This window comes from Biomphalaria glabrata, chromosome 5 (genome assembly GCF_947242115.1).
Source record: "Biomphalaria glabrata chromosome 5, xgBioGlab47.1, whole genome shotgun sequence".
In the NCBI taxonomy this organism is placed as follows: Eukaryota; Metazoa; Mollusca; class Gastropoda; family Planorbidae; genus Biomphalaria; species Biomphalaria glabrata.
Genome location: NC_074715.1, coordinates 12,244,252 through 12,270,013, shown reverse-complemented (window position 1 = coordinate 12,270,013; position 25,762 = coordinate 12,244,252). Strand labels below are relative to the sequence as shown.

Here is a 25,762-nt window from a genome sequence, read left to right as displayed (position 1 = left end):
GTCTGTGCTTAACAAATATTTCTGCGTGTCAATGCCTGCGTGAGCACGTGCGTTTCTGTAACCACACATGTGAACACGCACATGTATGTGTGTGTGTATATATGTGTGTGTGAAAGTGCTATAAATCCTCTACGACTAGTTCAACTTGTCCCCACACTTCACATAAAGGAATGTCTGTCTGTCTGTCGTGATCTCTCCCCTACAACACAGAAACCCGAGTCGTTCCCCCTGTCACGGCGTTACAAAACAAAGCCAGGTAGATCTAATACCTAAAGAGTTGGCGGGACATCCTCAGACTTATGCTATGCAGAAACTAGATCTCTTAGCTGATAAGCTGTTGCCACTATAGTGTCTGCATGCGGTCAGGGGCGGATTAAACCAGCCTGGACTCAGGGTCTGAAGATCTTCATTCTAAGACATGATCAAAGATGTCATTCGACTTTGACTTTCAGCTTTGTACAAGTAAATAACAATAAAACCCACGCACTTTGACAGCTACCAGCCGATGTTTCAAACTAGAACAAGAAAAGCATTAAAAAAAAATACTTTATAAAAAAAAAGTTTATATTAAGTGAATTAGTTTGGATCAGTCGTGTAATTAAATTAGTAATAGATCTAGACCACCAACAATAAATCTGTGCGATTAGAAATAATTTTACCAATTGTTTTTGTTTAGCGCTATTTCATGCTTTTAACTTTCTCACTACGCTATGGTGTTATCACTTGTCTGGACCAGTTGGGAACATGGGAAAAATAAAACGGATATTGGGGTGAGTTTTACCTTAAAATCATTTTTTTAAAGCATGTAGAAAAAAAAATGGAACTATCTGAATTCGAACTCTTGGGAGAACCTAGAGGTTTACTTTCCTTGAGTGAGTTGTTTTTGGCCAATTTCAAACCTAGAGGTTTACTTTCCTTGATTGAGTTGTTTTTGGCCAATTTCAAACCTAGAGGTTTACTTTCCTTGAGTGAGTTGTTTTTTCCTATTTCAAACCTAGAGGTTTACTTTCCTTGAGTGAGTTGTTTTTTCCTATTTCAAACCTAGAGGTTTACTTTCCTTGAGTGAGTTGTTTGTCCTATTTCAAACCTAGAGGTTTACTTTCCTTGAGTGAGCTATTTTGTCCAATTACAAAAGAACTTTGGAGACTTAAAAACGCGCGTGAAACTAAAATAAAAATGTAAGCTATTAAAAAAAAAAAGGGGGGGTGACAACAATGAACAGAAAGTATGTGTGTGTGTGATAGGTGGGTCTACTAACTTCACGCATGGCTAGCTTCTGTTCCAGATAAGAAACAGAGAACAGTAATATATCTTTTGAATTGTGTCTGTTAAAAAATGATTCTCTAATCCTTTATTATCTGTTAAAGACATCTTAGTGGGCAGGATACAAAAAAAAAAAAAGAGGAATAGTGGCGGTATAAGCACGCCATTTCACATTTGAAACATCAGATTTTGGTTGTCAAAGTGCTGGCTTTTATGCAGCTTATATCAACTCACTCTTGTCTTTCTGGTAAAAAAAAATGTTTACACTTTATTTCTCCCACACCCATTCTCGGATCAAGTTAGAACTTGTTTAATTATTCATTGGCATAGAGAAGGCATGAATCAGTAAAAAAAAAAACAAAAAAAAAACAATAACCAATTAGTCAATAAATTATTTATAATTTTATTTAATACCAACAAGGGAAATTAATCATTCAGTATTCATAGATACGGCTAATATGTAGGGTTTCGTCCCCTTAGATAATTGAAAACGTTATTTTTCTCATTAAAGTTGAAACTTTGTATTTATTGACCCTAATTAAACATGAATCACTTTTTAAAAAAATAACAAATTAGTCAATAATTATTGGTTATTAATTATTTTGTTATCGAATAAGGGAAACAACTTTTACATTAGTAAGATATATAGTTTAAGTGCGGAGTTCTTTCCCTTGTATTTGCTTTTTAAGAATTTTTTTTTATTTTGCTTGTTTCTATTTAAGGTCATCGCGTCCCAGCTTCCGGCAGTGGGCTCCCCACCCCCACCTCCTAAATAGAAGTCTACTTTACCCTTGTGCAAATACTGATGGCCCATGTATTATTGAAATATGCGATTTTGTATATATAGATTAACATGAAATGTATGTTTTCTATCAGCCAGTCTCGTATCAATGTCGTGTGTGAGCCTTTTGGTGGAATAAAACAAATCTCTCATAGTAAAAATCGAGGGACTTGCTACGTATTACTTTCTAAAGAAAAACATTTTTTAAAAACTTTTTTTTTTAAAGTTTATACCCTCTTTATATACCTTGTTTTTTTTCTCTTAATAACTAATGGATGTTAGATTTAAAAGCAATGAAACATTAATTTATGAAACTCTTGAATCAAGATTGCCTTACATTCGGAAATTCCCGAACCGATGTACCGGATCTAGATCTACACCTAGTTCTCTAGTCAAATTTAAATTTCTTTTTTTTTTTAACTTTAAAAAAAATATTAACGGTCAAACTAGAGTTTCCCAACGAGTTAGTAATTCTTTTCTCAGCGATATATAATGTTATATTTCTAGTGAAATCGTTAGAGCCGTTTTTGATATCCGTGTCCACCCACCCAGGTTCCCCCACCCTCCATGAAATTGTGACTTGTCTAGAGTATTGTATAAAAGAAATTGATAAAATTGACTTACGTTCTACGGTTTTTCCTGTGGTGGCAACACAAAGCGAGGTTGACATATCATTTCTAGGTTGCGCAACAGCTAAATATAGATCTACAATGTTTTAAATAGGACTTCTTTTATTTCAGGTGATGTCAAACTGCGTCCAACATCGAAGGGAGAGAAGAAAGTGAAGATCTTGTCAGATTCTGATAGAACTATGCTAGAGAGTAAGTAGGAATTGTATGACGTCAATCGCTTTAAAAAAAAAAACACTACACGATATGGTTAGAGAGTAAGCAGATCGCATTGCGTCATTCGTTTGAGTTGATGAGATAAACCAACACAGCGAATTGGCTTGGGTGTTTAATAACAGGCTAATAAAAAGATCAAGTTTTAAACCAGGAGCTCTTGCAGCTTGCGTTAGCTCGTGTTTCCAATTACAAATAGAAATACCTGAGCTCTTTCTCCCACACTAACCAAAAAAACCCTCTTTAACTTTGGCCTGAGTTAGGTCACTAATCTTGATGTTTAGTTGTACCTTGCTGGAAAGTATGTTACACAAAGTTAAAGTTAATTTAGCTTATAAAAAAAAGTCCCCGTCTGTTGTTTCAATGAAAAAGTAAAGACCTGGCGACCTATAGGGCAGATGATGTAAAGGTCATCTGTTTCTTTGGCCAGCGGTTACCGAGCAGGGTGTCATGTGGCAAGCACCGCAGCACATCGACCAACCGCCTTTACTTTACCCAGGTACCCATTAGAATTGGGTGGATTCAGGGGTGCCCTAAAAATCCAGAAATTTAAAATCCCAGTCTTCACCGAGATTCGAACCCTGGACCAAGCCAAGCGCTTAACCACTCTGGCACCGCGCCCCCCGTTGTTTAAATGCAGACAAAAAAAAAACGACTCGCGTTAGAAATTTGGTCAGTTAATTCTGCAATGTTGATTCCTTCGTTTGTCGTCTGCGTTTTAGATCGGTATCAATGCATACAAACTCTGTCCAACAGATGTCTTCAAGTCTGCTATACAATGTGTCCCGTGGTGTATGGTTCTCATCGGAGTGGCCAAACATGTTGGTATTGACAATCGCACAAAGTAAACATTTGGGAAATTTTTTATTTATTTTATCTACCATCCTATCCTATCAATTAGCCTAAATAAAAGGGGGCTTACTAGAATACTCACGAGACTTAGTGAAATACTTGAAAAGGTTTACTGAAATATTTAAAGGTTTACTGAACCACTTAAAGGAAGGGTTTACTGAACCACTTAAAGGAATGGTTTACTGAACCCACTTAAAGGAAGGGTTTACTGAACCCCTTAAAGGAAGGGTTTACTGGACCACTTAAAGGAAGGGTTTATTGAACCACTTAAAGGAATGGTTTACTGAACTACTTAGAACAGTGTTTCCCAAAGTGGGGTACGCGTTGCATCTCATCAACTGATTTTTGTTGAATACACAGTCATTATGTTCTGTTAATAAATTAAAAGGGGTACACATTGGTCAAAAGTTTGGGAAACACTGAACTACTTAAAGGTACAGCCTATAGATTGTCTCGATGGACACTCTACTTTTCATTGACTCTCACCAAGTGAAATTAGCCACATCCGTATTGTATCCACTCCATGCAAACCAGTTTTCAATTGTTTGACCAATCACCCCTGGATCTTCACGTGTGTCTCTACTCATTATCACACCCTCCAGGTGTCAGATTTTCTTGTTCACGATAGTTTCTGTTTTGAAAAAAGAAAAAAAAAGCCCTGTGTCTGGCACTGGCATGTATAAACCTTCTACATATTGATTGCAAAGATCTGGCATTGATTCCCATCTGTTTAGTTGACTGCCATATGGTACACTCGTATGGGTTTTTTTTTTCTTGTGGTTCTATAGCAGTGACGTCATTTAGGGGGAAAAATAGAAGTTTTGGGGTGAAAAAAAAATGTTACACAAAAAAAAAAAATAATTGCAAGGGAGATCAATGCATTATACGATACACACAAACAGTTGCTTATTCCTGCGCAATGGCCTCCATCTCCGACTTGACCATTACAGTCCGGTCAGATCACTTCTCTTTCTTGGCTTTTCTTTTGTAGCACTAAGTAATACTTATTCTTTAGTTGGCAACGGTGATTTTTTTGTTCGATTTAGCAAGTCCTGGATGTTTATTGTAGTGACGTAGTCCAAATTCTCTCCGCATATTTTTTTTTATTTAAATCTTGTTACGTTTTTCTGAGCTACCTTAAATCTCCCCACCCGCTCCATTTCTTCATATCGCTTCCTCTTCATTGTCTTTTGCTGTGTTTTAGGGTTTAAATTAACGTAAGCCGGATCCCGAGTAGATTACTGTGCCTAAATTGCAGCTCTGAAAACGGAATTGAACTTAAATTTCAGCTTGAACACCTCTTTTAAAACAAACAGAGGTAATACTAATAATTTCACGAAATGAAAGTGTTTGGAATACCTCACAGGTACTATTTGTTACACAATACTGTTGATGTCATCAAATCTTGACTAATAAACAAAGACTATATGTATATGTGGAGAAGATTCATTATATGCATTTTCTTTAATTTCCCCTTTTTTTTAAATAAATAAACTATCAATTAAAAAATTATCCAGTCAGTGAATTAATTATTGGTAACTAATTATTTTGTTTGATATCAAAAAAGGAAAACAATCGTACAGTATTGAGATATAAAGTTATAAGTGTGGAGTTCCTCTCCTTAGATAAGGTGCTTTTAATGGATTTTTCTTATTTATTTTGCTTGTTTGTAATAGTGACCTCTTGAATCAGAACACTGTATTAGGCCTGAGCTTATTTTTCAACATGAAAGAAAGAACAAGAACAATTCAATTGTCTCAATGAGTTTGTCTTGTAATGCCAAGACCTCCCCTCCTCTGTGAACTAAACAGAGAAACGATTCCTCCCACGCAGATGTAGACTTGAACTTTGTTCCGGGGGTGTGTTCATGTTTATTAATGGGAGATTGGCATCTCTCTCCTTGGCCTTCCCCTGGCTACTTTAGGTAACTCATTCCACACCTGATTAGCAAGGGGAAAGAATTGAGAACAAGGACATGTCGTGTCACCATATGTGATGCGCATTAAATCATTCTAGGGAAGAATCCAGAGACATAGTGCCAGAGCCGTAACTCAGGTACCCTTTAAGTCGTTGGCTTGTAGCTCCAAACAGCTAGTACAACTAAACCCATGTAGGAGTGTTGTATTCTTACAGTAGAACTTGAAATAAAACATTAAAGCTTCTTTGAAAACAAAATGGAATAGAACTGTTATTTATAAGTATACACAGATTCAACCCGGAAGTAGATATGTGTAGAAATAGAATCGAAATGATAAGTTAAACAAGATATATAACTCACATGGAGAGCGAGCATAAAGGAAGGGTCCCGGATTGCAGATGCCATACACGACAGCAGTAGAAAGAAGGGTGAAAGTGCAACAGTGCCCGGTGATTACAGATGCCCAACCTGTGACGGCAGCTGTGTATCAAGGATTGATCTCTTTAGTCACACAAGAAGTTGCAAAAAGAAAAGATCACCCCAGAACTCACTAAAACATACACGTCTTATCTATGTCATGTCTCTTGGTCTCATGGTTTCATCAAAAGCTCTTCATTGTACACATCCAAAACATCACCCTGACTTTGCCACAGTTACTTCAGAAACGTACATAGGCCTACATTCCATAACAGTGCGAAAAGGTTGTATCTCTAAGTTGTGAAAGAGTGTTCAATTGTCTCTATAGACTGTTGACGAGGCTAATGAATCGTCAGCCTCCTGCTAAATACCGGCATATTAATTAGTTCACAATATAAACCTAACATTTAAAATATGGCGTGTGCTTTTCATGGCATTTCACATTGGCATTTGATCTTGATCAGCATATTTTAAGTGGGTCCCATCGTGTGATATTCAAGCAACTAATACTACTAATAGATGGGAGTGTGTCGCGGGGGATAGGGGAAGTAATTTACTATTCTGTTGTTCACTTTGATTGTCTCCCTTGCACCGATGCACCGTAGTTCTATGGCTGAGTGGTAAAACACTTGGCTGCCCAACCGAGGGGTCTCGGGCTTGACTCCCGGTGAAGACACAAATTTAAATTAAGGGATATTTAGGACGCCCCTGGGTACACTCAACTCTAATGGATACCTGGTCGTTGTGCTAGCCACATGACACCCTCTTTATCCGTAGGTCATTAAAACAGATGACCTTTACATCATCTGGTCATGTCGTGTCATTTTTTTGTATATCCACAAGGCATCATTAGAAACTGACTAAATCTTGTGCTTGTTACATTAGTGCCTGCTATCTGTTAGGGTGGTCCTTACTTTATTTGTGTTCAGTGCCTCTACCACACTGTTGACCATACCATTGACACCAGCGAGAACGCCTTTGTAGTAGTTTGTAGTATGTAGATATTTTGGGTGTTGTAGGTGTAGGTTCATAAGACTGTGGTCATCTATGTTCCAGAATTAGTCCCTGTAGCCAGCCACAAGAGGACGTTTAGATCCAGGCTGATGAGTTTAACCAGACTACAGACCCAGCACCAAGCCGACACGCAACTCAGTCCGGAGGCACGACTTTTTGTGGACGATTTCTACACGTCACCCTCAAGAGTGAGTCGCAGTCTTTACATTTTGTTTTTTCTTAATAGCCACATCTAGTTTTTAAACTAGCAACTTCTCCAGTAAATTTGTATCTTGGTCTATTTTCTCAATCACCTCCTCCTCTTCAAAAACAACGCAACTAACAACTAATAATATTAATTATCTACCAGGACCAAACTATTGATTGACAAACCTATTCGATGACCAAACTTTTCAATGACCAAATTTTTTTTTCAGTGACAGAATTATTCAGTGACCAAACTTTTCAATGACCAAACTGTGCAGTGACCAGACTTTTCAATGACCAAACTTTGCGGTGATCAGCTGTACACGCCTTACTGTCTCACGAGATTAACTTTTGTATCATTCCATGTCTCTTCTCAGCTTTTACTGAAACATCTTGGAGACTGGAACTTTAACATCTTCCGTCTGGACGTTCTTTCTGGAGGTAGGTACTTCAGTACTAATAGACGTAGGTACTTCAGCACTAGTTAGCACCATGAATTCCTTAGTACTCATGTAGTAGTTAAGTAAAGTGCTAGTGAGTCGTGTGTTTGAAGTTGGTACCAACCAGTGACCCTGTACTCTCCTCCAGGTCGTCCTCTGTTCCAGGTTGCCTACCACCTGTTCCAACATTATCAACTCATTCAAATCTTCCAACTGGAGGCACTACGCTTGATGCATTTCTTTTGTAAGTACTTGCTTTCTCTTGTTACATGTGCTTCAGGGCACAGTCAGAGCTTAGTGTGAGGACAACAAAGTACGCTCTTCTTGGTGCGAAGTTTATGAATTTCTCACATGTAGGTCAGAACATTCGTACAATAAAAAAACAAAATGGAAATATCAGACATTTTAGTAATAGAAATTTATGCAATCTCATAATAACACAATATTAAACAGGATGCTGCGCTATATTAAAAAAAAAAATTACGTATACATATTACATTCATGTATATAATTACATGAGTCTCATAACATTGCAGTGTAATTATATACAAATAAATACTGTTTTTTTGCTGATCTCAAATCCAGTGTGTAGCAAACACATATCTGTATACTGTAAAAATAAATAGCAATTACTTATGAACTTATGATGATTTGTATGTTTTTGTAGCCCTAATAGAGAAAAATTACCATGAAGGAAACCCTTACCACAATGCCATCCACGCTGCTGATGTAACTCAATCTATGCACTGCTATCTACAGGAACCTAAGGTCAGTGTCACTTTCACTATATAAGGAGAGTGTCTTTTATTGTGAAGATTAAGGATGAGTGCAGTGTTTCACATGACCATGCAACCCAATTAAGAACTGCATATTTTCTCACATCTGATGCAGTTGAAGCATGTACGGGTCTAATTAAATTATCTTACATCTTTTGCGCCTGTCCTCTACAAGAACATTCCTCAGAGCCTCAAATGTGTGTACCCTCCAACTGTCTCTTTCAGAGGCCACCTGCTGCCAGCTACTTTCCTCTATACCAGTGAGGGTAAAATGGCACCTGAGTTGATCTTTAAAGCACCCTGTTATGCTGTCCTCCATTTAGCTTGCCAAAAAAAAAAAAGATCACTATGTGTAGATCCCTCATAATATACATGTTCTTAACGAATTGAAAAGTAACATATGGTTCTAGTTTCCATTGCTGCAGAAGGATCTAAATATGTGAGGAATCTTTTAAACAAAGACATCTCTTGTGAGCCAGTAGAAGTAAGGGAATGAACAGATATACACTTTACTTGGCAGCTATTTAGTTGTACTTACAGCTCGACACCCCTATTGAAGTATGGCCGCCAACATAGTCCCCTATCCTGGGCCTTCCTTTCCATCTTGTTCCAGGTGTAACCAAAATGTATATATTTATTGGTTTTCTGGCCGCTAGAAAGATATACGTCATAGCTGCTTCCTTTCACCACTTTTGTCTCATGAATCTTCTAGTAGAAGAGCTTTCTTCTCCCAGGACAAATAATTTGAAACACACACGCTGCCTTACTGTAGCTATTTTATTTTCAGGGTTATGTTGCTAACCCCACAACCAGCCCCTTTCCTTTATCCTGACTTGGGACAGGCAGAGTGGTCATTATGACCTCTATTTCGGAGTCTATTTAGTTTTGTTTTACTTTTTCTGCAGATGTCTGTCGCCACAACTCACTTAGAAAAGATGGCTGCCTTGGTAGCAGCCTTGACACATGACCTTGATCATCCAGGGGTGAACAACACATTTCTTATAGTTACATCCAATCCCTTGGCAGCTTTGTACCAGGTAAGCATCATCAATGTTTGTAAAAATAATTGTTGTTGTTTTTTTACTTAAACTCTAGCTATCACAATTTTTTTTTACCTTAAAAATTGAGCTTTATAACTTTAAATATTTCATTGTTCTGCTTTTTTTGTTGAACATATATTTGTATATAATTATTAATAATTGTGCTTAGTGCTGTTCCATGTCCTAATATTTGCACCTCTCTTGTAGAATAAATCAGTTTTAGAAAATCATCACTGGAGATCAGCTGTTTGCTTGCTAAGAGAAACAGGATTATTAAATCATTTACCTGCTCATCAAAGGTCAGTAAACTAGTAGACTCGGGTTACTTGGATTGTTATGTCTTGATGTTGGTTGGAATGGGGGAATTGCCTATATTTTTAAAACAGATATAGTTACTTTTCTTTTAAGTCATTATTGCCCTTTGTTTATCAAAACTAAAAATATACCCTCTACTGGGGAGGTAAGCCTGCTAGAAATGAAAGTTCTAGGCAGGTCATGATGTCCTTTTTCAATCAATTTATACTTAACTTTTTACCTGTGGTCTGGAGCTGTGCAGGTGGATAATAAACCCCCCTTCTTTTTTTCTTTTGTATAAAAATGTCTGTTGTATAACAGAGCAATGGATCTAATGTGATGTTATGATTGATAATATGTGATGAGTTGTGATGCACTCTATGCAGGGTTTTTTATTGATATGCTGTGATATGTTATAAATGTTATAATATGCAGGTTAATGCTTATGATTAATATGCTGTGATATGTTGATTGATGTAAGCTGTTATGATTGAAAAGCTATATTGTTATTGAAATGCTGTTGTGAGTGATGACTGATGTTCTTTAAATGATATGATGTGATGGCTTATAATAATTCCAATGCTGTAATGTATACTTTCAGAGAACACTTTACCCTCTTATTGAAATCATTGATATTAGCCACTGATATAACCAGGCAGCAAGAGTTTTTACTCAAGTTTAGTGTAAGTACAAAAAAATACTTCTCAGATCAAACTTTATTAAATTAGATTTCATTGTATCAACTCGCTTTTTTAATTGCTTTTATATAGGGCGACTTTTATGCTTAAGGCATTAAATCTCATAGTGCTTTGATCCTATCTCTTTCGAGGTCTAGTGGGTCAAGGTGGTATTTGGAAGAAGGGTTTCCATGCTGCCTTTAGATGCTCAGCAAACACAACTCAGCTTGAGTCAGGTTTTGTGCCCTGTTGGTTAGGTTTAGTTTAATCCCCTCAGCCACATCCCACTGTGTTCCATAGCACCAAATTTTAGCTGAAACTCTAGTGACTTGTAGAGAGAGTGGTCAGGACTTGATCAGACATTCTAAATACATGGAACTGGTATAAATGAGGTTTGTTCCCCTTTCAGACCTCTCAATCTAGAGGTCAGATCATGTAAAAGTCATCTGTTTCTGTGGCCCAGCACAATGACCAACTGCCTTTACTCTTCCCCAACTAATGTGAGATACCCATTAGAGCTGGATGGGCTCAGAGGTGCTCAAAATTTAAAATCCCAGTATTCAATCGTGGGACACCAGTTTGGAACCCAAGTGCTTTACCACTCAGCCACCCTGCCTCCTAAATGAGGTTTGACTGGACTGTTTTTTAGCGGCTCCCGAAAGGGGAAAAGACGCTATTAGTTTTGTGCGAAATGTCTGTCCTTCTGTCCGTCTGTCCCATTTAGATCTCGTAAACTAGAAGAGATATTGAAAATCCGACTTCACAATATTTTAGACCATTCAAAGTTCTGATGCAACGGCTACTTTTTTTTTCCTGAAAGCGAAAATTCTAATTTTTAAAATCAATTATGCAAGCAGTTTTTTATAAGAAAAAGCTAATTAGTATGCATTATATGTTAGACCTAATTTAAGACGAATAGTAATCTTATAAACATCATTTTCGTGAACATTTTTTCTATATAGCGATTTTTTTTTTTTTTTTTTTTTTGAGGATTCGAATATGAGATTGAGCCTTTTCAAAACAATTTACTTATTTAGTTCAAACCAAGGGTCCCGGGTTCGAATCCTGGTGAAGACTGGGATTTTCAACTTCTGAGTCTACCCAGCTCTAATGGGTACCTGACATTAGTTGGGGAAAAGCAAAGGCGGTTGGTCGTTGTGCTGGCTACATGACACCCTCGTTAACCGTAGGCCACAAAAACAGATGAACTTTACATCATCTGCCCTATAGACCACAAACTAGTTAGGCCAGGTTCACATCTAACTTTACATTCACTTTCACGTATCCTTTGATCTGCGGGACGGTTGGGGAACTACACAAGATCTGTTAACCTTCTTTCTCCATTCTTATCTCTCATTTGTCTTTGATATAATTTCATTCGGATGTTCTTTCTGAAAATATTGAAGCCTACCTGGGTGGACCACTGGTCGTGCGGTTTGCGCGCTGGACTGTCGTTTGGATTTATCGACGATCGAAGATTCAAACCCTGCCTGCTCCCATCCCCCGTCGTCCTGCGGGAGGTTTGGACTAGGAAGTAAACTATCTTCAACTCTGAAGGATTATCCGAATTATGTAAAACATTTTACTTCGGGGGCCGATTTTGAGTTTGTGTTTCCACACAAACTGTCTTTTGTAACCTTGTTTATATAAACTTACATTTTATGTGTAAATTTTTTGACAACGTAACTAAATGTCTTTAAAACAGACTGCTTGCAAATGTCTATTTGTGAGAAGAATTCATTTATATTTATGGTTATATCAGCAGCATACATATTAATGAAACATTCACTCACCTCGCCACCTTCACCTATCCCTTAGTCTGTTTAAATGTTGAGGCACCACACAGGATCTGTTGACCATCTTTCTCCATTCCTTTCTATCTTTTGCTTTGGATAAAATTTCTTTCAATAACAGGCCCGTCCATTTTTTTTATGTTGTCTTCCCATCGCTTTCTCTTTCTCATCTTCTTCTTTTTTCTGGTACTGCTCCCTGAAGGAAGATCTTTGCGAGCCCTCAGGACCTTATGACATGACCATAGAGTTTAAGTTTGCATTTTTTTTTGACAGCATGTTATTGTGGGTTCCTATTTCTATATTAATTCCTGTTCTTCAGTGACTTATGTATTTTGTTTGCATTGATTCAGAGGTACATTGAGAGTGGAGAGTTTCAATATAGTCGCAACGATGAGCACAGACTTTTTATGCTGCAGGTGAGACAATGTCTGTCAGTTAGTCTTGGTAGTAGTCGGTACATTCTTAGCACCGCTATCTCCGATAAAATAATGTATATTTTCTAGTTGAAGTTAATATTTATATCCTGTTTACATGTTTTTGGTTGAAAAATTTTTTATTTTTAAAGTACTTTAGAACTTGAGTAGAACATTCTAGAATTATAAAATACAAATTAAATTTTAATCAGCTCTAATATATCTGTTTGACTTAACAGATTAGTATTGGTTAGATTAATGATTAGGATTGGGTTAGGGATTACACTTTTAGGTCTTCTCAATGGTTCATGGCTCATACCCTGACTGCTGCCATCCCCCATCATCCTCCAAAAGGTTTGAACTAGGAAGTAGATTATCTTCAACTCTGAAGGAACACCAGAAGCATGTAAAACATTTGACAAACAGACAAATTCCACTTTGTTAATGAACTGGCGTGGCCTTTTAAAATGTGTGTGTGTTATGTTTGCAAATGACTTACACCTAAAATCAATATTTCTTTTTTTTTTCAGATAGCTTTAAAATGTGCAGATATATCCAATCCTTGCAGGCCATGGGAACTAAGTCAAACATGGAGCCGCAAGATTTGTCAGGAATTTTTTTTGCAAGGTAAACATGAAGGCATTGTTTCTAGAGTAGCATATGTTTCTAGTGTTACAACTGTTTCTAGTGTTACAGCTGTTTCTAGTGTTACAAATGTTTCTAGTGTTACAAATGTTTCTAGAGTAGCATATGTTTCTAGTGTTACAACTGTTTCTAGAGTAGCATATGTTTCTAGTGTTACAGCTGTTTTTAGTGTTACAACTGTTTCTAGTGTTACAGCTGTTTCTAGAGTAGCATATGTTTCTAGTGTTACAGCTGTTTCTAGTGTTACAGCTGTTTCTAGTGTTACAGCTGTTTTTAGTGTTACAACTGTTTCTAGTGTTACAACTGTTTCTAGTGTTACAGCTGTTTCTAGTGTTACAGCTGTTTCTAGTCTTGCAAGTTCAGTTCAATCTGAAGTTCTGTCTGAAACTAATGGTTTCAAATCTTTTTTTTTTTCCAGGTGATACAGAACGAGCATTGAATGTTGAAGTGACACCATTATGTGATAGGATATGTAACACAGTACCCAACATACAGTATGGTAAGAGGTTTGACAGTTTTCATGTGATAGGATATGTAACACAGTACCCAACATACAGTATGGTAAGAGGTTTGACAGTTTTCATGTGATAGGATATGTAACACAGTACCCAACATACAGTATGGTAAGAGGTTTGACAGTTTTCATGTGATAGGATATGTAACACAGTACCCAACATACAGTATGGTAAGAGGTTTGACAGTTTTCATGTGATAGGATATGTAACACAGTACCCAACATACAGTATGGTAAGAGGTTTGACAGTTTTCATGTCAGATGGGAAGTCAGGCTTGTAGTTAAATACACAAACATGGCTTTTTGATGGAGATCTTTTGTGAACAGTTTATAATAGATATAAAAAGCAATCCTGGATTCAAACCTTGGCCTATCTCTTCATCTTTATCAGTGGATCTATAGTTGATATTACCACCTGAGAATTTCTCTGCATTTTATTCCTTTCTTTTTCTTTTGGTCTGAATGCTAAAAAAAATAAAAGTCATACATATACAAGCCTAATAGTGTCTTCTTCTATACTAGTCACTTTGTAAAATTTTTCCTTGAAGACTTAAGTTCTATACAAAATGAAGATCAAACATCTCTGTAACTAATGGTTGAAGCCAGACCAATCATTAGAGTAGGCCTCAACACTGACCTAAGATGTCACAACCTGTTGCCACGTCGTAGAGACCTGTGACATAGCAATGAGCTATTGGTCTCCAATGCCCACAGATTGTGATGTTGCAGGTCAATGTTCAGGCCTTCTATGACAACTGGTCTCAGATGAAGAGAAATTTTACAAGGAGAAAAGTCATTTTTAGCTTTTATCACCTTTTCCTTATTTATCTTTTAGCTAGTCAAATTTGTTTTTTTTTTTGCTCCAAAACATTCATGTGATACATTGTCTTATAAAGTTGTTCCTCACACACTCATCCTAACACTTGTGTTGACATTGTGTCAAATATCCCAGTCAATGTATTCATTTCTTTTATGTTCTTCCATCCAGGTTTTATGCAACATGTTGTGAATCCTTTGTTCAAGGCTTGGGACAAATTTCTCAACACTGAGCTCTCCGCCCAGATGATCCAAAACTTGAACTACAATCAGGCCCAGTGGAAGGCAATGATGGAGAAAGACGAAGATGCACAGGAGAAAGAGGACTCAGGGGAGATGACTGACGATGACCAGCTGACATCTTCGCAGGTCGCTCAGCCCTTACCTGAGGTAGCCAGTCAGATGGAGACAGACGAAGACTCCGATGGGAAAAGTGAGGAAGCTGACATAGTGAAAAATGACGTCAACCTTCTTTACCACTATCAGAACGAAGACAAAGACTCTGACATCTACCTCTGCTCCTTAAGCTCAGGCTGTGAGCCGTCCACTTTGGGAGCACCTCGTAGGTACAGCTTCCCCCACGTTGTCTGCAAAGATCTCAATTACTATTTAGGAATAAGAAAAGAGGCCAGCAATGAGGACAGCTCATTTTTCCGTCGCCAGAGTCTTCCCACCACAGCTCTGTACATACATCCCAGCCTTTCAGCGGTTTCGATAAACATGAGCCCACGCAGTCTCTCCCTGGACACGCTGCTGGGCAAGTCCAAGGTCATAAGTTTGAGCCCAAGCATGGAGGCTGACGTCCACCATATTATCTCCCTCCAACAGCCTGCCCTCATGCTGCACAGTGGTGACTTGACTCGGTTCACATCACGCAGGGCTAGCTATGACCCCATCCTAGTGGACCCTAGCAGAAAGAATGGCCACCTGCCTTCTGACTATCTCTTTACTCCATTAAAACATCAAATGGTGCAACAGCACAGTGCGGCCATCACGGGTCTAGCCTCCAGCTGGCCCAGTGTGTCCAGCCCACAGCCTGCTGACCTGGTTAGTGAATTAAATCAATTAAACATTGGTCCAGTTTCACAAGGACACCAGTAGTAATGGCTTGTATCACAGATATAGCTCAAAGCATAGTGGCTGTATTAATCATCAAAAGGCTGGACAGTGAATAAGCCATCATACATAAAGTAACAAGTCTGATCTTGTCAAATTGCTTTATGGACTGTTAGCTATTGAGCTTAGCCAGCATGAAGGACACAAAGATAACAGGACCAATTTCAAATGGAAATAATATTACAATGCAATGCCAGCAACTCAGTGGCGCAGGGCAGAAGTGGCACTAAGAAAGAAGAAATTCTTGTCAGATACAAAACATACTGATACTGGGTGTATATATTTATAGAGAGAGAGTTATTTCAAATTCTTGTCAGATACAAAACATACTGATACTGGGTGTATATATTTATAGAGAGTTATTTCAAATGCTACTAGTCATAGTTGGCTTTAACAAAATGCCCCCCAAAAAAATATATTTTTGAGGGATAGACAGACTTACTGCTTGCCTACCAACTTCTTTGTGCTAGACATAATGCCAACCATCTCCTCTGCACTGGACATAATTTCCCTCATTGCAAGATTGTATATGGTGCTAGTTGGACTAGAAAAAACAATTCAACTTAGGGCCTGTCAGTGGCAGTTGTAATATATTTCTGTCTGTGATACAATGTCAAGTCTGCGACCTTGATTTCTATATAAAACAGTTGTGTCTGTGCTTAAAGCCACCTTTAACCCTGCATTTTAGCACAACATTCTACAACATAAATACTCACTGTGAGAACAACCTGTCTCTGAAGAAATCCAACGAGCACAGCCGAGCCGTGTATAACTTGTGTTCCACCAGACTTCTGCTAACACTTCTAGTGACATGGATCTATCGTGCCCATGACTGTGATCAGCCTTCTGTTCTCAGATACTAATGCTGAATTTTCACTTGCCTTTTAAGCAGTCTTATTTAATGATAGCATTTATGAGTCAGCTGTCTTGCCATGCTAAATGATTTGCTCAAATGTAAACTAACACTGATCAGAATGAAGTCTTGCGTTATCTAGTTACATTTCAGCCAGGGCCAGACACATCTATTTAAGTTTTATGACTAAAGTCTGGTATTATTGAGTCCAAAACAAATATTACTATCCTAGTTTGTTTTTTTTATTTAATGACCAGAGGTGAGTTGATCAAGTGGTTGAGTGTTTAACCAATGTTAAGTTTTTTTCTGATATGACATTGACATGTTGTTTTTTTTCTAGGCTTGTATTGAAGAGAGTTTCTGACTTCAATTATTTTTAAATGGCTAGTTAATTGGCCACTATTATTACAAAAAGTGAAATTAGAAGAAGAATTAGAAGCTGTGCTGGCCCCACATCTTTGCAAACCCCCAATGACTATGTATTAAAAAAAAAGTAAAGTTCCCTTATCAGACCTTGTGATCTATAGGCCAGATGATGTAAATAGCATCTTTTTCTGAGGCCCACTGTTAATGAGACGTGTCATGTGGCCAACACAATGACCAACCACCTTTACTTTTTGCCAACTAATGTCAGGTACCCATTAGAGCTGGGTGGATTCAGAGGCGCCCTAAAGATCTCAAAATTAAAAATCACACTCTTCACCAGGATTTGAACCAGGGACCTCCAGTTCAGAAGCCAAGCACTTTACCACACATCTACCATGCTTCTGACTATGTAAATTGTTGCTCAGAAAACTGTACAAGTAACTCTACCTTCCTAGTGTATCTTTAGCTCTAGAAAGAACTTAATTTGTTTTCATTCAATGGTAGATTAATATAAATGACTAACATTTATTAGTGATCTCAAGTTGTATTTATTCATCACTCAGAACTGACTCACATGTAGTAGTCAACAATCTTTGTTATCTGACTCACACGTATTCAACAATCTTTGTTATCTGACTCACACATAGTCAACAATCTTTGTTATCTAGTTGTTATGATAGTGGAACTCATCGTTCCAACTGCTCAAACATTGTATTTACTGACACTGTAGAGATGCTGTATTAACCACAGAATGATATTCTCTTAGTGTGAACTGAGTTTTTAGATTTGGTGTCAATTGAATTGTCGTTTTAATTGTTGCATCTGCTGTTTTATTATTTAGGGGTGGCACCTATGAGCTTAACAAGCACAACAAATTTAAACTAACTGGGAAATGAAATGTGAGGAGGGGGGTGAGGGAAAACAAAAACAGTTAAGAAAGCACAAAGTGTCCAGACTTGGATGTTTTTAATTACCTACCATTTGTTTTACACTGAGAATGTTGAGGGTTTTTTTTTTACTCAAAAATAATTGTTGTTCTTTGTTTAAAAAGTTGGTTATATCCCAATGGATATACAACACACAAATATCTTACGGCTGATCTATTGGCCTAATTATAAATGTTAACATACTTTGGGATTTTCGATGTTTGATATTTGTTAGGTATATAGGTTTGCGTATTTCAATCTAGAGATGTTTGTAACTCAGTAGCGTCTTAGTATAATCTATACTTTGTTTTATTTGTTCACTAGTTAAATGTAAACATAATTGTTTCCAAGTATAATATGATAGAATAATATATTTTACAATATTAGTTTAAATTATATATATATTTATATATATTTTTCTAAATTATATAATTATATTGTTTTAGAAATATCTAAATCTTCGACGTGTATAGTTTTGATCTATGTTTCATTGTGATATAAAAATTGAATCATACTGATGTAAATATATCAGATGAAATAATATATATATATGTGGAAAATACATTGCATAGAAAATGTTGTCTATAGTGTACAGGATTCAAAATTAACTTGTATGTATATATTTGAGTTTGCTTGGAACAACAAATTTGTGATAAGAATGAATGCAAATTTTAAAAATTAAATAAATTCCTCTATGTATGAGGTTTGTAAAGGACATCATTGGCTGACATCATTGACTGACAACATTGACTGACAACATTGACTGACAACATTGACTGACAACATTGACTGACAACATTGACTGACAACATTGGCTGACATTATTGACTGACAACATTGACTGACAACATTGACTGACAACATTGGCTGACATTATTGACAGTTTGGGGTCAATCAGTTTGAATGCCTAGCCAGAATTCATGTGTATTTATGTGACATAAAAAAGTATCTAATTTGCTGTAGGACTGCTTTATTTACTAGTACAGTTAGTAATACATTTTAATTTGCCTTTCATCTGAAAGTCTGAAGGCCAGTGGTCATCTAAGGAAGACCAACATTTTCCACACTAGGTGGATCTTTGCATTCAGATGACTGGCCTTTGTTTCTAGATCTCTCCATTTCTCCATAACTCTTTCAAGCCTTCTACGCTGTGAGTTGAATTGACACTGACCTATAAATTATCCATGTAAATAGTATTTTAAACTTAACCTCTTTTGACTGCAGTCTGGTTCCATCTCCTACCTTAATAATATAACACCAGATTACAGGGTAGATGTCAATAGGTGAGGAGATGTGGAGCCACTCCCTCCCTGTTGTGATGGCACCGTGTTTCATAATGACCTCTTGTGTTTCATAATGACCTCTCGTTTGGGATAAGGAGTTGGTTGGGGGGATTCAAATTGAGCGCTGATTCCCCCCCCCCCTCATTTTTTTACCACAGTCTTGTTAAATAATAAAAAAGGTCAGCTATGCCAACAATTATCTGTTGTCTAGTTGCTTATCTTTATTCTTGGCGAGAATGACATCTACCTAGATAAATGCAGTCTCTCTATATAATGTACATATATTTACTGTTTCATAATGTCCATACATCATGTTTCTATGTTTCCCTTCCATTGTGATACCAGACCTAAAGCTCCGACTATTTTGGCTCTGTTTTAGTTTTTTATATAATGTCCATCCTGCATTCCTTGTAGACTATCCTAGTGGGGGAACATTTTAGGTACAATAGAGTCCAACAATTATGGTTGTAGTTGTTCATGAACTGAAAATCGATATAGATTTTATCCACACTTGTATTGATGGTATTTCATGCATTTAATTCTAAAGAAGTCTTGAGATTTATGAACCATAGACTGTGGTAGTTCTAGACTAGGCTCATTATGTCAGTGTGTGTTCATAGTCAAGCATAACATTATATTGTATAGAGTGACAACCCTTGGCTGTCAGGGGACGATAACAAACACCAGGCTGTGATTTGATCTAGTATTTATTTATTCACTTGAAATCATTGAAAAATGTGTTTCACTAATTTTGTGTGGATTATCTCATCTTGTTCCTTTACTTAAAGCTACATTTTTGTTTCAACTTTAAGTCCACATCAAAATAGTAGAACATCTAGGCATCGTTATTCAATCTTCTTTAGTTGAGATGTTTGGCTGTTGTGGAATCAGCTTCTGTCTGTTGTAATGATCCTAACCCTACCAGCTTTCAAACCTGGCCAGGGCTAGGACATGCATTTGAAACTTACAATGACAGCATAGTTATAACTAATGACATTATTAGATTTCTCACAAGTATTATTCCATTTATTAGGAAACACAGATATCAATATCTATTTCTTGTATAAATGTTTGGTTTTAGGAAGTCAGCAGCCACACCATGGGATGTTATATCTTGGACTCTGCATATGTCAATCACATCAATGGTCATTAAATTCTGGGTGGCAAAATCTTCTTCTTCTTCTTCATCGTTCTCATTGTTATGTTGGAGTGTTCATATGACTAGACCAATACATGAGATGAACTGCGCAGTGGTTTCCAAATCAGGGAGCTCTCCATATAGTTTTCTTTCTATTGGGGTGATTTGGGGCCAATGTCTTATCCGGGCCTCTTGGTAGAGAGCAGTTTTGGAGGACGTGGTCGGCATTCTCTGGTGATACTCCACATGGGCAGATTTCACTGGTTCCAATTTTGAGCTTCCGGAACATGTGTTGTCGCATTCTGTTGTGTCCGGTCCTGAGTGGAAAGATTAGACGTTGGTCTTGTCGGGATAGCTTATAGTAAGCATCATCTTTCTTGTGATTTGGATGGGAGCTCGTCCATTTCTCATTTATTTTATCTACAATTAATTTCTTCATTTCTTCTGGATAGAGAGCAGAGTTTACTGGTGAGTTTGTTCTCCCACTCTTGGCGAGTGTGTCAGCCTTCTCATTTCCTGCTAGTTGTATGGCAAAATGATTAAGTGAATATAATCTAGTCCTAACTATTTTGTTATTTATTGAACATCAATGCAAGTATTTACTGTGAGACTTGTATACTTCCTACTGCTGTCTAGCTTATTACATATTATCATTTCTCTTTATTTCCTTGCCATTTGGTTGTTGTGTATATATTTTTTTTTATATTTGTGGATTACTTTTCTTTTTTCTCATTAATTCAATTTGTCTCCCTTGTAAGCTTTGATCAATTATTAAAACAATAAAACCTTTTTTATACCAGGGACATAATATCCCATGCCACTATTAGAAATATATCTTGATATTAAATTCAATTTCTGCCATCCAAGTTTGATACACTATAAACTATGTACTATGCTATTCACTAACCTACTAGGATGTATCAACTAAGAGCAGTAACTTTAACTACTTTAAATTTATATTGTTGGAATGAAAAGGAACAAGCCTCTTATCCAATGTTACCAACTAACTGTAGTAAATTTCTACCCAGGTAGATACATTCATATCTTGCTAGGGCTCCAACTTTCTGTGCTGACATTCATATCTTGCTAGGGCTCCAACTTTCTGTGCTGACATTCATATCTTGCTAGGGCTCCAACTTTCTGTGCTGACATTCATATCTTGCTAGGGCTACAACTTTCTGTGCTGACATTCATATCTTGCTAGGGCTCCAACTTTCTGTGCTGACATTCATATCTTGCTAGGGCTCCAGCTTTCTGTGCTGACATTCATATCTTGCTAGGGCTCCAACTTTCTGTGCTGACATTCATATCTTGCTAGGGCTACAACTTTCTGTGCTGACATTCATATCTTGCTAGGGCTACAACTTTCTGTGCTGACAAAGTTGTTAATTGTGTAATTGTTCAAATGTATCTCACTACTAGCTGATGTCTTGTACATGCATAACACCTGAATACTACCTCATTATGTTTTGAGTTCGCTTCCATTTTGTTGTTTCCTTGGCTTCATTTCCCAGACATTGCCAGACAAAATAGGTTCCATTTCCCAGACATCACCAGGTCACTTAGATTCCATTTCCCAGACATCACCAGACCACATAGATTCCGTTTCCCAGACATCATCAGACCACATAGGGTTCCATTTCCCAGCCATCACCAGACCACATAGATTCCATTTCAAAGCCATTACCAGGCCACATAGATTTCACTTCCCAGCCATCACCAGGCCACATAGATTCCATTTCCCAGCCATCACCAGGCTTCATAGATTCCATTTCCCAGCCATCACCAGGCCACATAGGTTCCATTTCCCAGCCATCACCAGGCCACATAGATTCCATTTCCCAGCCATCACCAGGCCACATAGATTCCATTTCCCAGACATCATCAGACCACATAGGGTTCCATTTCCCAGCCATCACAAGGCCACATAGGTTCCATTTCCCAGCCATCACCAGGCCACATAGGTTCAGAACTTTCATTTTTTTCTTCAGTACTAGAGTGTACATGTCATTTCAACTACCAACTATTTCCATTGCTAGGGAACCTAGTTTTAACATGCCACAGGGAATAACTGCTGAGGAAAACATTTTTCTATTATTTCAGCAAGCAGTGAATTATTCTCTAGTGATGACTTCTGGTGTAATCAAATATTTGTCACTGAATTTAAGGAGATGACTGGTAAAGACACATTATAGTGTCAGCTTCTCTGAAATCTTGAAAAACAAGAGAGGTCTTTTTATTCTGAAGAGGACAAGAGAATGTAATTACACTATTGCGGTTTGATCTATTTCTAGTAAGTTAGCTTCTGTCTAACTCTACCAGTACTTGAATATATTTTAACTAATCATATTGTGCATAATTCAATCATTTTTTTGTGTGTGCTAAAAAAAAAAGTTCCATTTCTTTCCTTGCTGACTATTCTCTGAAGAGTTAAAAGAGTTCTGTGTTTATAGCAGTGGACTAAAAGAGATTACTTGATGTCTATCTAATGCTGTTGATTTCTTCTCCTGACTATTGGAGGAAACAAACAGACAGAGCTGAAGTCATTGCTGATTATTTAACCTTTTTTTTCATTGCTGATTATTTGACCTTTTTTTTCATTGCTGATTATTTGACCTTTTTTTTTGTTCAATGCTTCTTCATTTAGCTCCATCCCACTAGACAAATGGCTGCAGTCCATTGGCTGAGAGCTGTGAATGTGATATTTATTCCTAACAAACAATGAACATTTTAATGTATTTATTTTGAATGTGTCCTAACATTCTAACAGAAATAGAATGGACAATATTTATGTAAACACTGGAGTGTGGAGCAGTGAGTGGCTTGAATGAGAAGGATGTTTACTGTATTTGTCAAGTCAAGAAGAATATGTTCATGATATTAAACTATTTTATTTTATATTAGTATTTCCCTGCTGAGAAGTTCTGTCTATTGTTTTTAGCTTCATCCATTGTTCAACCAACAATTAGCATCTCCTCGTGGAGACATACTAGTAATGGCCCATCATGAACATCATTGTATTGATGAAATCACAGAGTTGGAGACTGTGTTGATAGTGAGGTGTCTAACCATCTAACTCTAACAGTTTGATCTTAGAGACTGTGTGAATGACTAGTAAAGTAGTGTGACATATAATTTATTCATCTTGACCTCCTGTCAGCACAAACTAATGAAACTGATGAAATAAATAAAGTATTTCATTTAACAAATGGTGTTGATCATATTGTATTTCCATTTAAGTAGGTCGCCTCAGGCAATTTTTTTTTCCCATTGATGTGAAGATAAGGCAGCAGGCCAATGTCCTTTCAGGATAAAAGTAGATGATCAAAGATGATATCTACAGACCCTAAACAAAAATAGCAAATCAGTTGAAAAAAGAAAATGTTTAGTTGTGTTTGGAACATTGTAGTTCTCTGGAAGAGTCTTAAGTGCAGGGTTCCACGTTTATATAGTGTGGGAAATAATTGATTTATCTTTGCTTTTTATAGGGGATTCTCCTATTGTTTTCATTTATTTTTTTTTTTAGATTTAATGTAGGCTTATGACCAAAAGTTTTATTGGTATCTGCAGATAGTACTTTATGTATTCCCTCTGCAGCTTTTTGCTAGTTGGAACAATGTCGCCCACACAGCAGTTCCTCTCTCTCCCTGCGGCTGTCTGTTAGTTGGAACCACGTGGAAAGTGATTTTAAGCTCAAAACCCCCCTTGGCTACGGGGCAAGTGATGGTTAAATATTAAAATCTCACCTAAAAAAAACAAAATCAAACCCCAAGACATCCCCCGGCTACGCCCAAGAGTAGAAGACATATTGATACTAGGACTGTTGTAGATCCGGCTGAAATGATCTGCAAGTTATTTGAGTCTGGTTGAGATCAAGAGCCGTCCTTTGTGCTATGTGTGAACTGTATTGAGGACCTGGGGCGGGACTGGGAAATGTGTCTGTACTGGTCTTAAGATAGGACTGGTGGAACTTAAGATGCTCTGGGACTTGACGGCTGAAGTCCATGCCTGTTTGTTTATACTAGCTCCGCTCCCACGCCACACTGATGGTGCGCACAAGAGAGCACCATTGAACACATGAGAAGACATGTTGATATAAGACAGGAAGAAGGACTGTTGTGGATCCGGCTAAAGTAATGGAGGTCTAGGCTGTCTTGACTCGAGTGAACGTCCTTTGTGCTATCTGTGAACTGTATTGAGGACCTGGGCAGTGGCGTAGCAAGGTATCCATGGGCCCGGGTTCAACAATAAAGATAAGTTTAGCTTGTAACAACAAGATCGAGTAGTGTGTATAAGGAAGTCTACAAAAGACATTCCCATGAAAGGGTGCACTTTTTTTGTAATGAATACAGTTTTACGTTTGATTCAGTTAGGACTCCAAATAAGTACAATAATAGTGTCTTAAAAATCGATGTTTGCTCAGCTTCGTAACAGGATTAAACGATTATGCTCTTCCTATTGGATTTAAGAAGCGCCCAAAAACATTTTGTACAAAGTCATAGAAATCTGCAACACTGCCGACGGAATAATGTAACATCAAGTTTAAGTTGTGCTTAGCACAGTGAACATAATGCGCATATGGCTGGTTTTCATGCAGCAATGCTTGAAGGCCATCATAATGTCCACTCATTGGCCTCGCAAGTTATTTAAAAATAAATTACGATTTTTCATTACTTGGAGTATTTGTTCAGCCAATTCTGTTGACTTCTGGTTCTTACAAATTTGAAAACTTGGATATAACACTCTAGTTGGCTCTGCCTATTTCGTCATCGGAGATTACAAAACAATATCGGAAAATAATTACTATTTCGTCAACTTTTGATACGCCTTAAATGCTGTCTCCTTGATAGAGAATTTCGAGGTTTGAATCTCCTTTAGCGCCGGTAGTTTTGCTAGAACTGCATTGCTCAACGAGTCTATTTATATCGTTTGAATCTGTGGGCTTTGCTTTTCAGTTAAATTGCAACAATCATAGCAATATTAAACGAAGCCTGAGTTTTTTGTTTATATATAATGGTGTTAACTTTCTTTACGAACTCTGAACCAAGTTCAACAGAATAGGCCTGATGTGTTTTGTTAGGCAGTTGTTGTTATAATGTATTTGTGATTTCCTGTAAATAAACATATGTGCCTCGTTGAGTCGTCTCCTTTAAGTTATTACAATATTATCAGCAGCATTTTCAGGAGCAAATGAAAATAGATATACTACCAACGAAAACCAAGTCACGAAAACGGTCATTGAAAGCATCTACTAACGATTCCATGTGTAGGACATGTTTACCAAAAGTTGCAGCCGTAATTATTCACTCAAGATGACTGACATGTGATTTATCTATCTGCCACGGTGCCCTTTGTTAAAAGATATTTATTGTCACCGTTGCGACTATAAGTTATAAACA

At 37.3% G+C, this 25,762-nt stretch overlaps 1 protein-coding gene across 6 annotated transcripts in view; it reads left to right on the top strand.

Moving 5' to 3' along the window:
• The window catches only part of LOC106074072 (high affinity cAMP-specific 3',5'-cyclic phosphodiesterase 7A-like), a 104,364-nt gene extending 80,792 nt beyond the window's left edge, over positions 1-23,572 (top strand). For all 6 annotated transcript variants that reach the window (XM_056029291.1, XM_056029296.1, XM_056029294.1 and 3 more), the window contains 12 exons: positions 2,785-2,865; positions 7,130-7,275; positions 7,651-7,714; positions 7,862-7,957; positions 8,381-8,481; positions 9,395-9,526; positions 9,737-9,828; positions 10,425-10,506; positions 12,644-12,709; positions 13,237-13,333; positions 13,770-13,850; positions 14,854-23,572. In XM_056029291.1, coding sequence (XP_055885266.1) covers positions 2,785-2,865; positions 7,130-7,275; positions 7,651-7,714; positions 7,862-7,957; positions 8,381-8,481; positions 9,395-9,526; positions 9,737-9,828; positions 10,425-10,506; positions 12,644-12,709; positions 13,237-13,333; positions 13,770-13,850; positions 14,854-15,782 — 1,967 coding nt within the window. In that variant the 3' untranslated portion in view covers positions 15,783-23,572. The remainder of the gene's footprint in view (positions 1-2,784; positions 2,866-7,129; positions 7,276-7,650; positions 7,715-7,861; positions 7,958-8,380; positions 8,482-9,394; positions 9,527-9,736; positions 9,829-10,424; positions 10,507-12,643; positions 12,710-13,236; positions 13,334-13,769; positions 13,851-14,853) is intronic.
• The last annotated feature ends 2,190 nt before the right edge of the window (positions 23,573-25,762 follow it).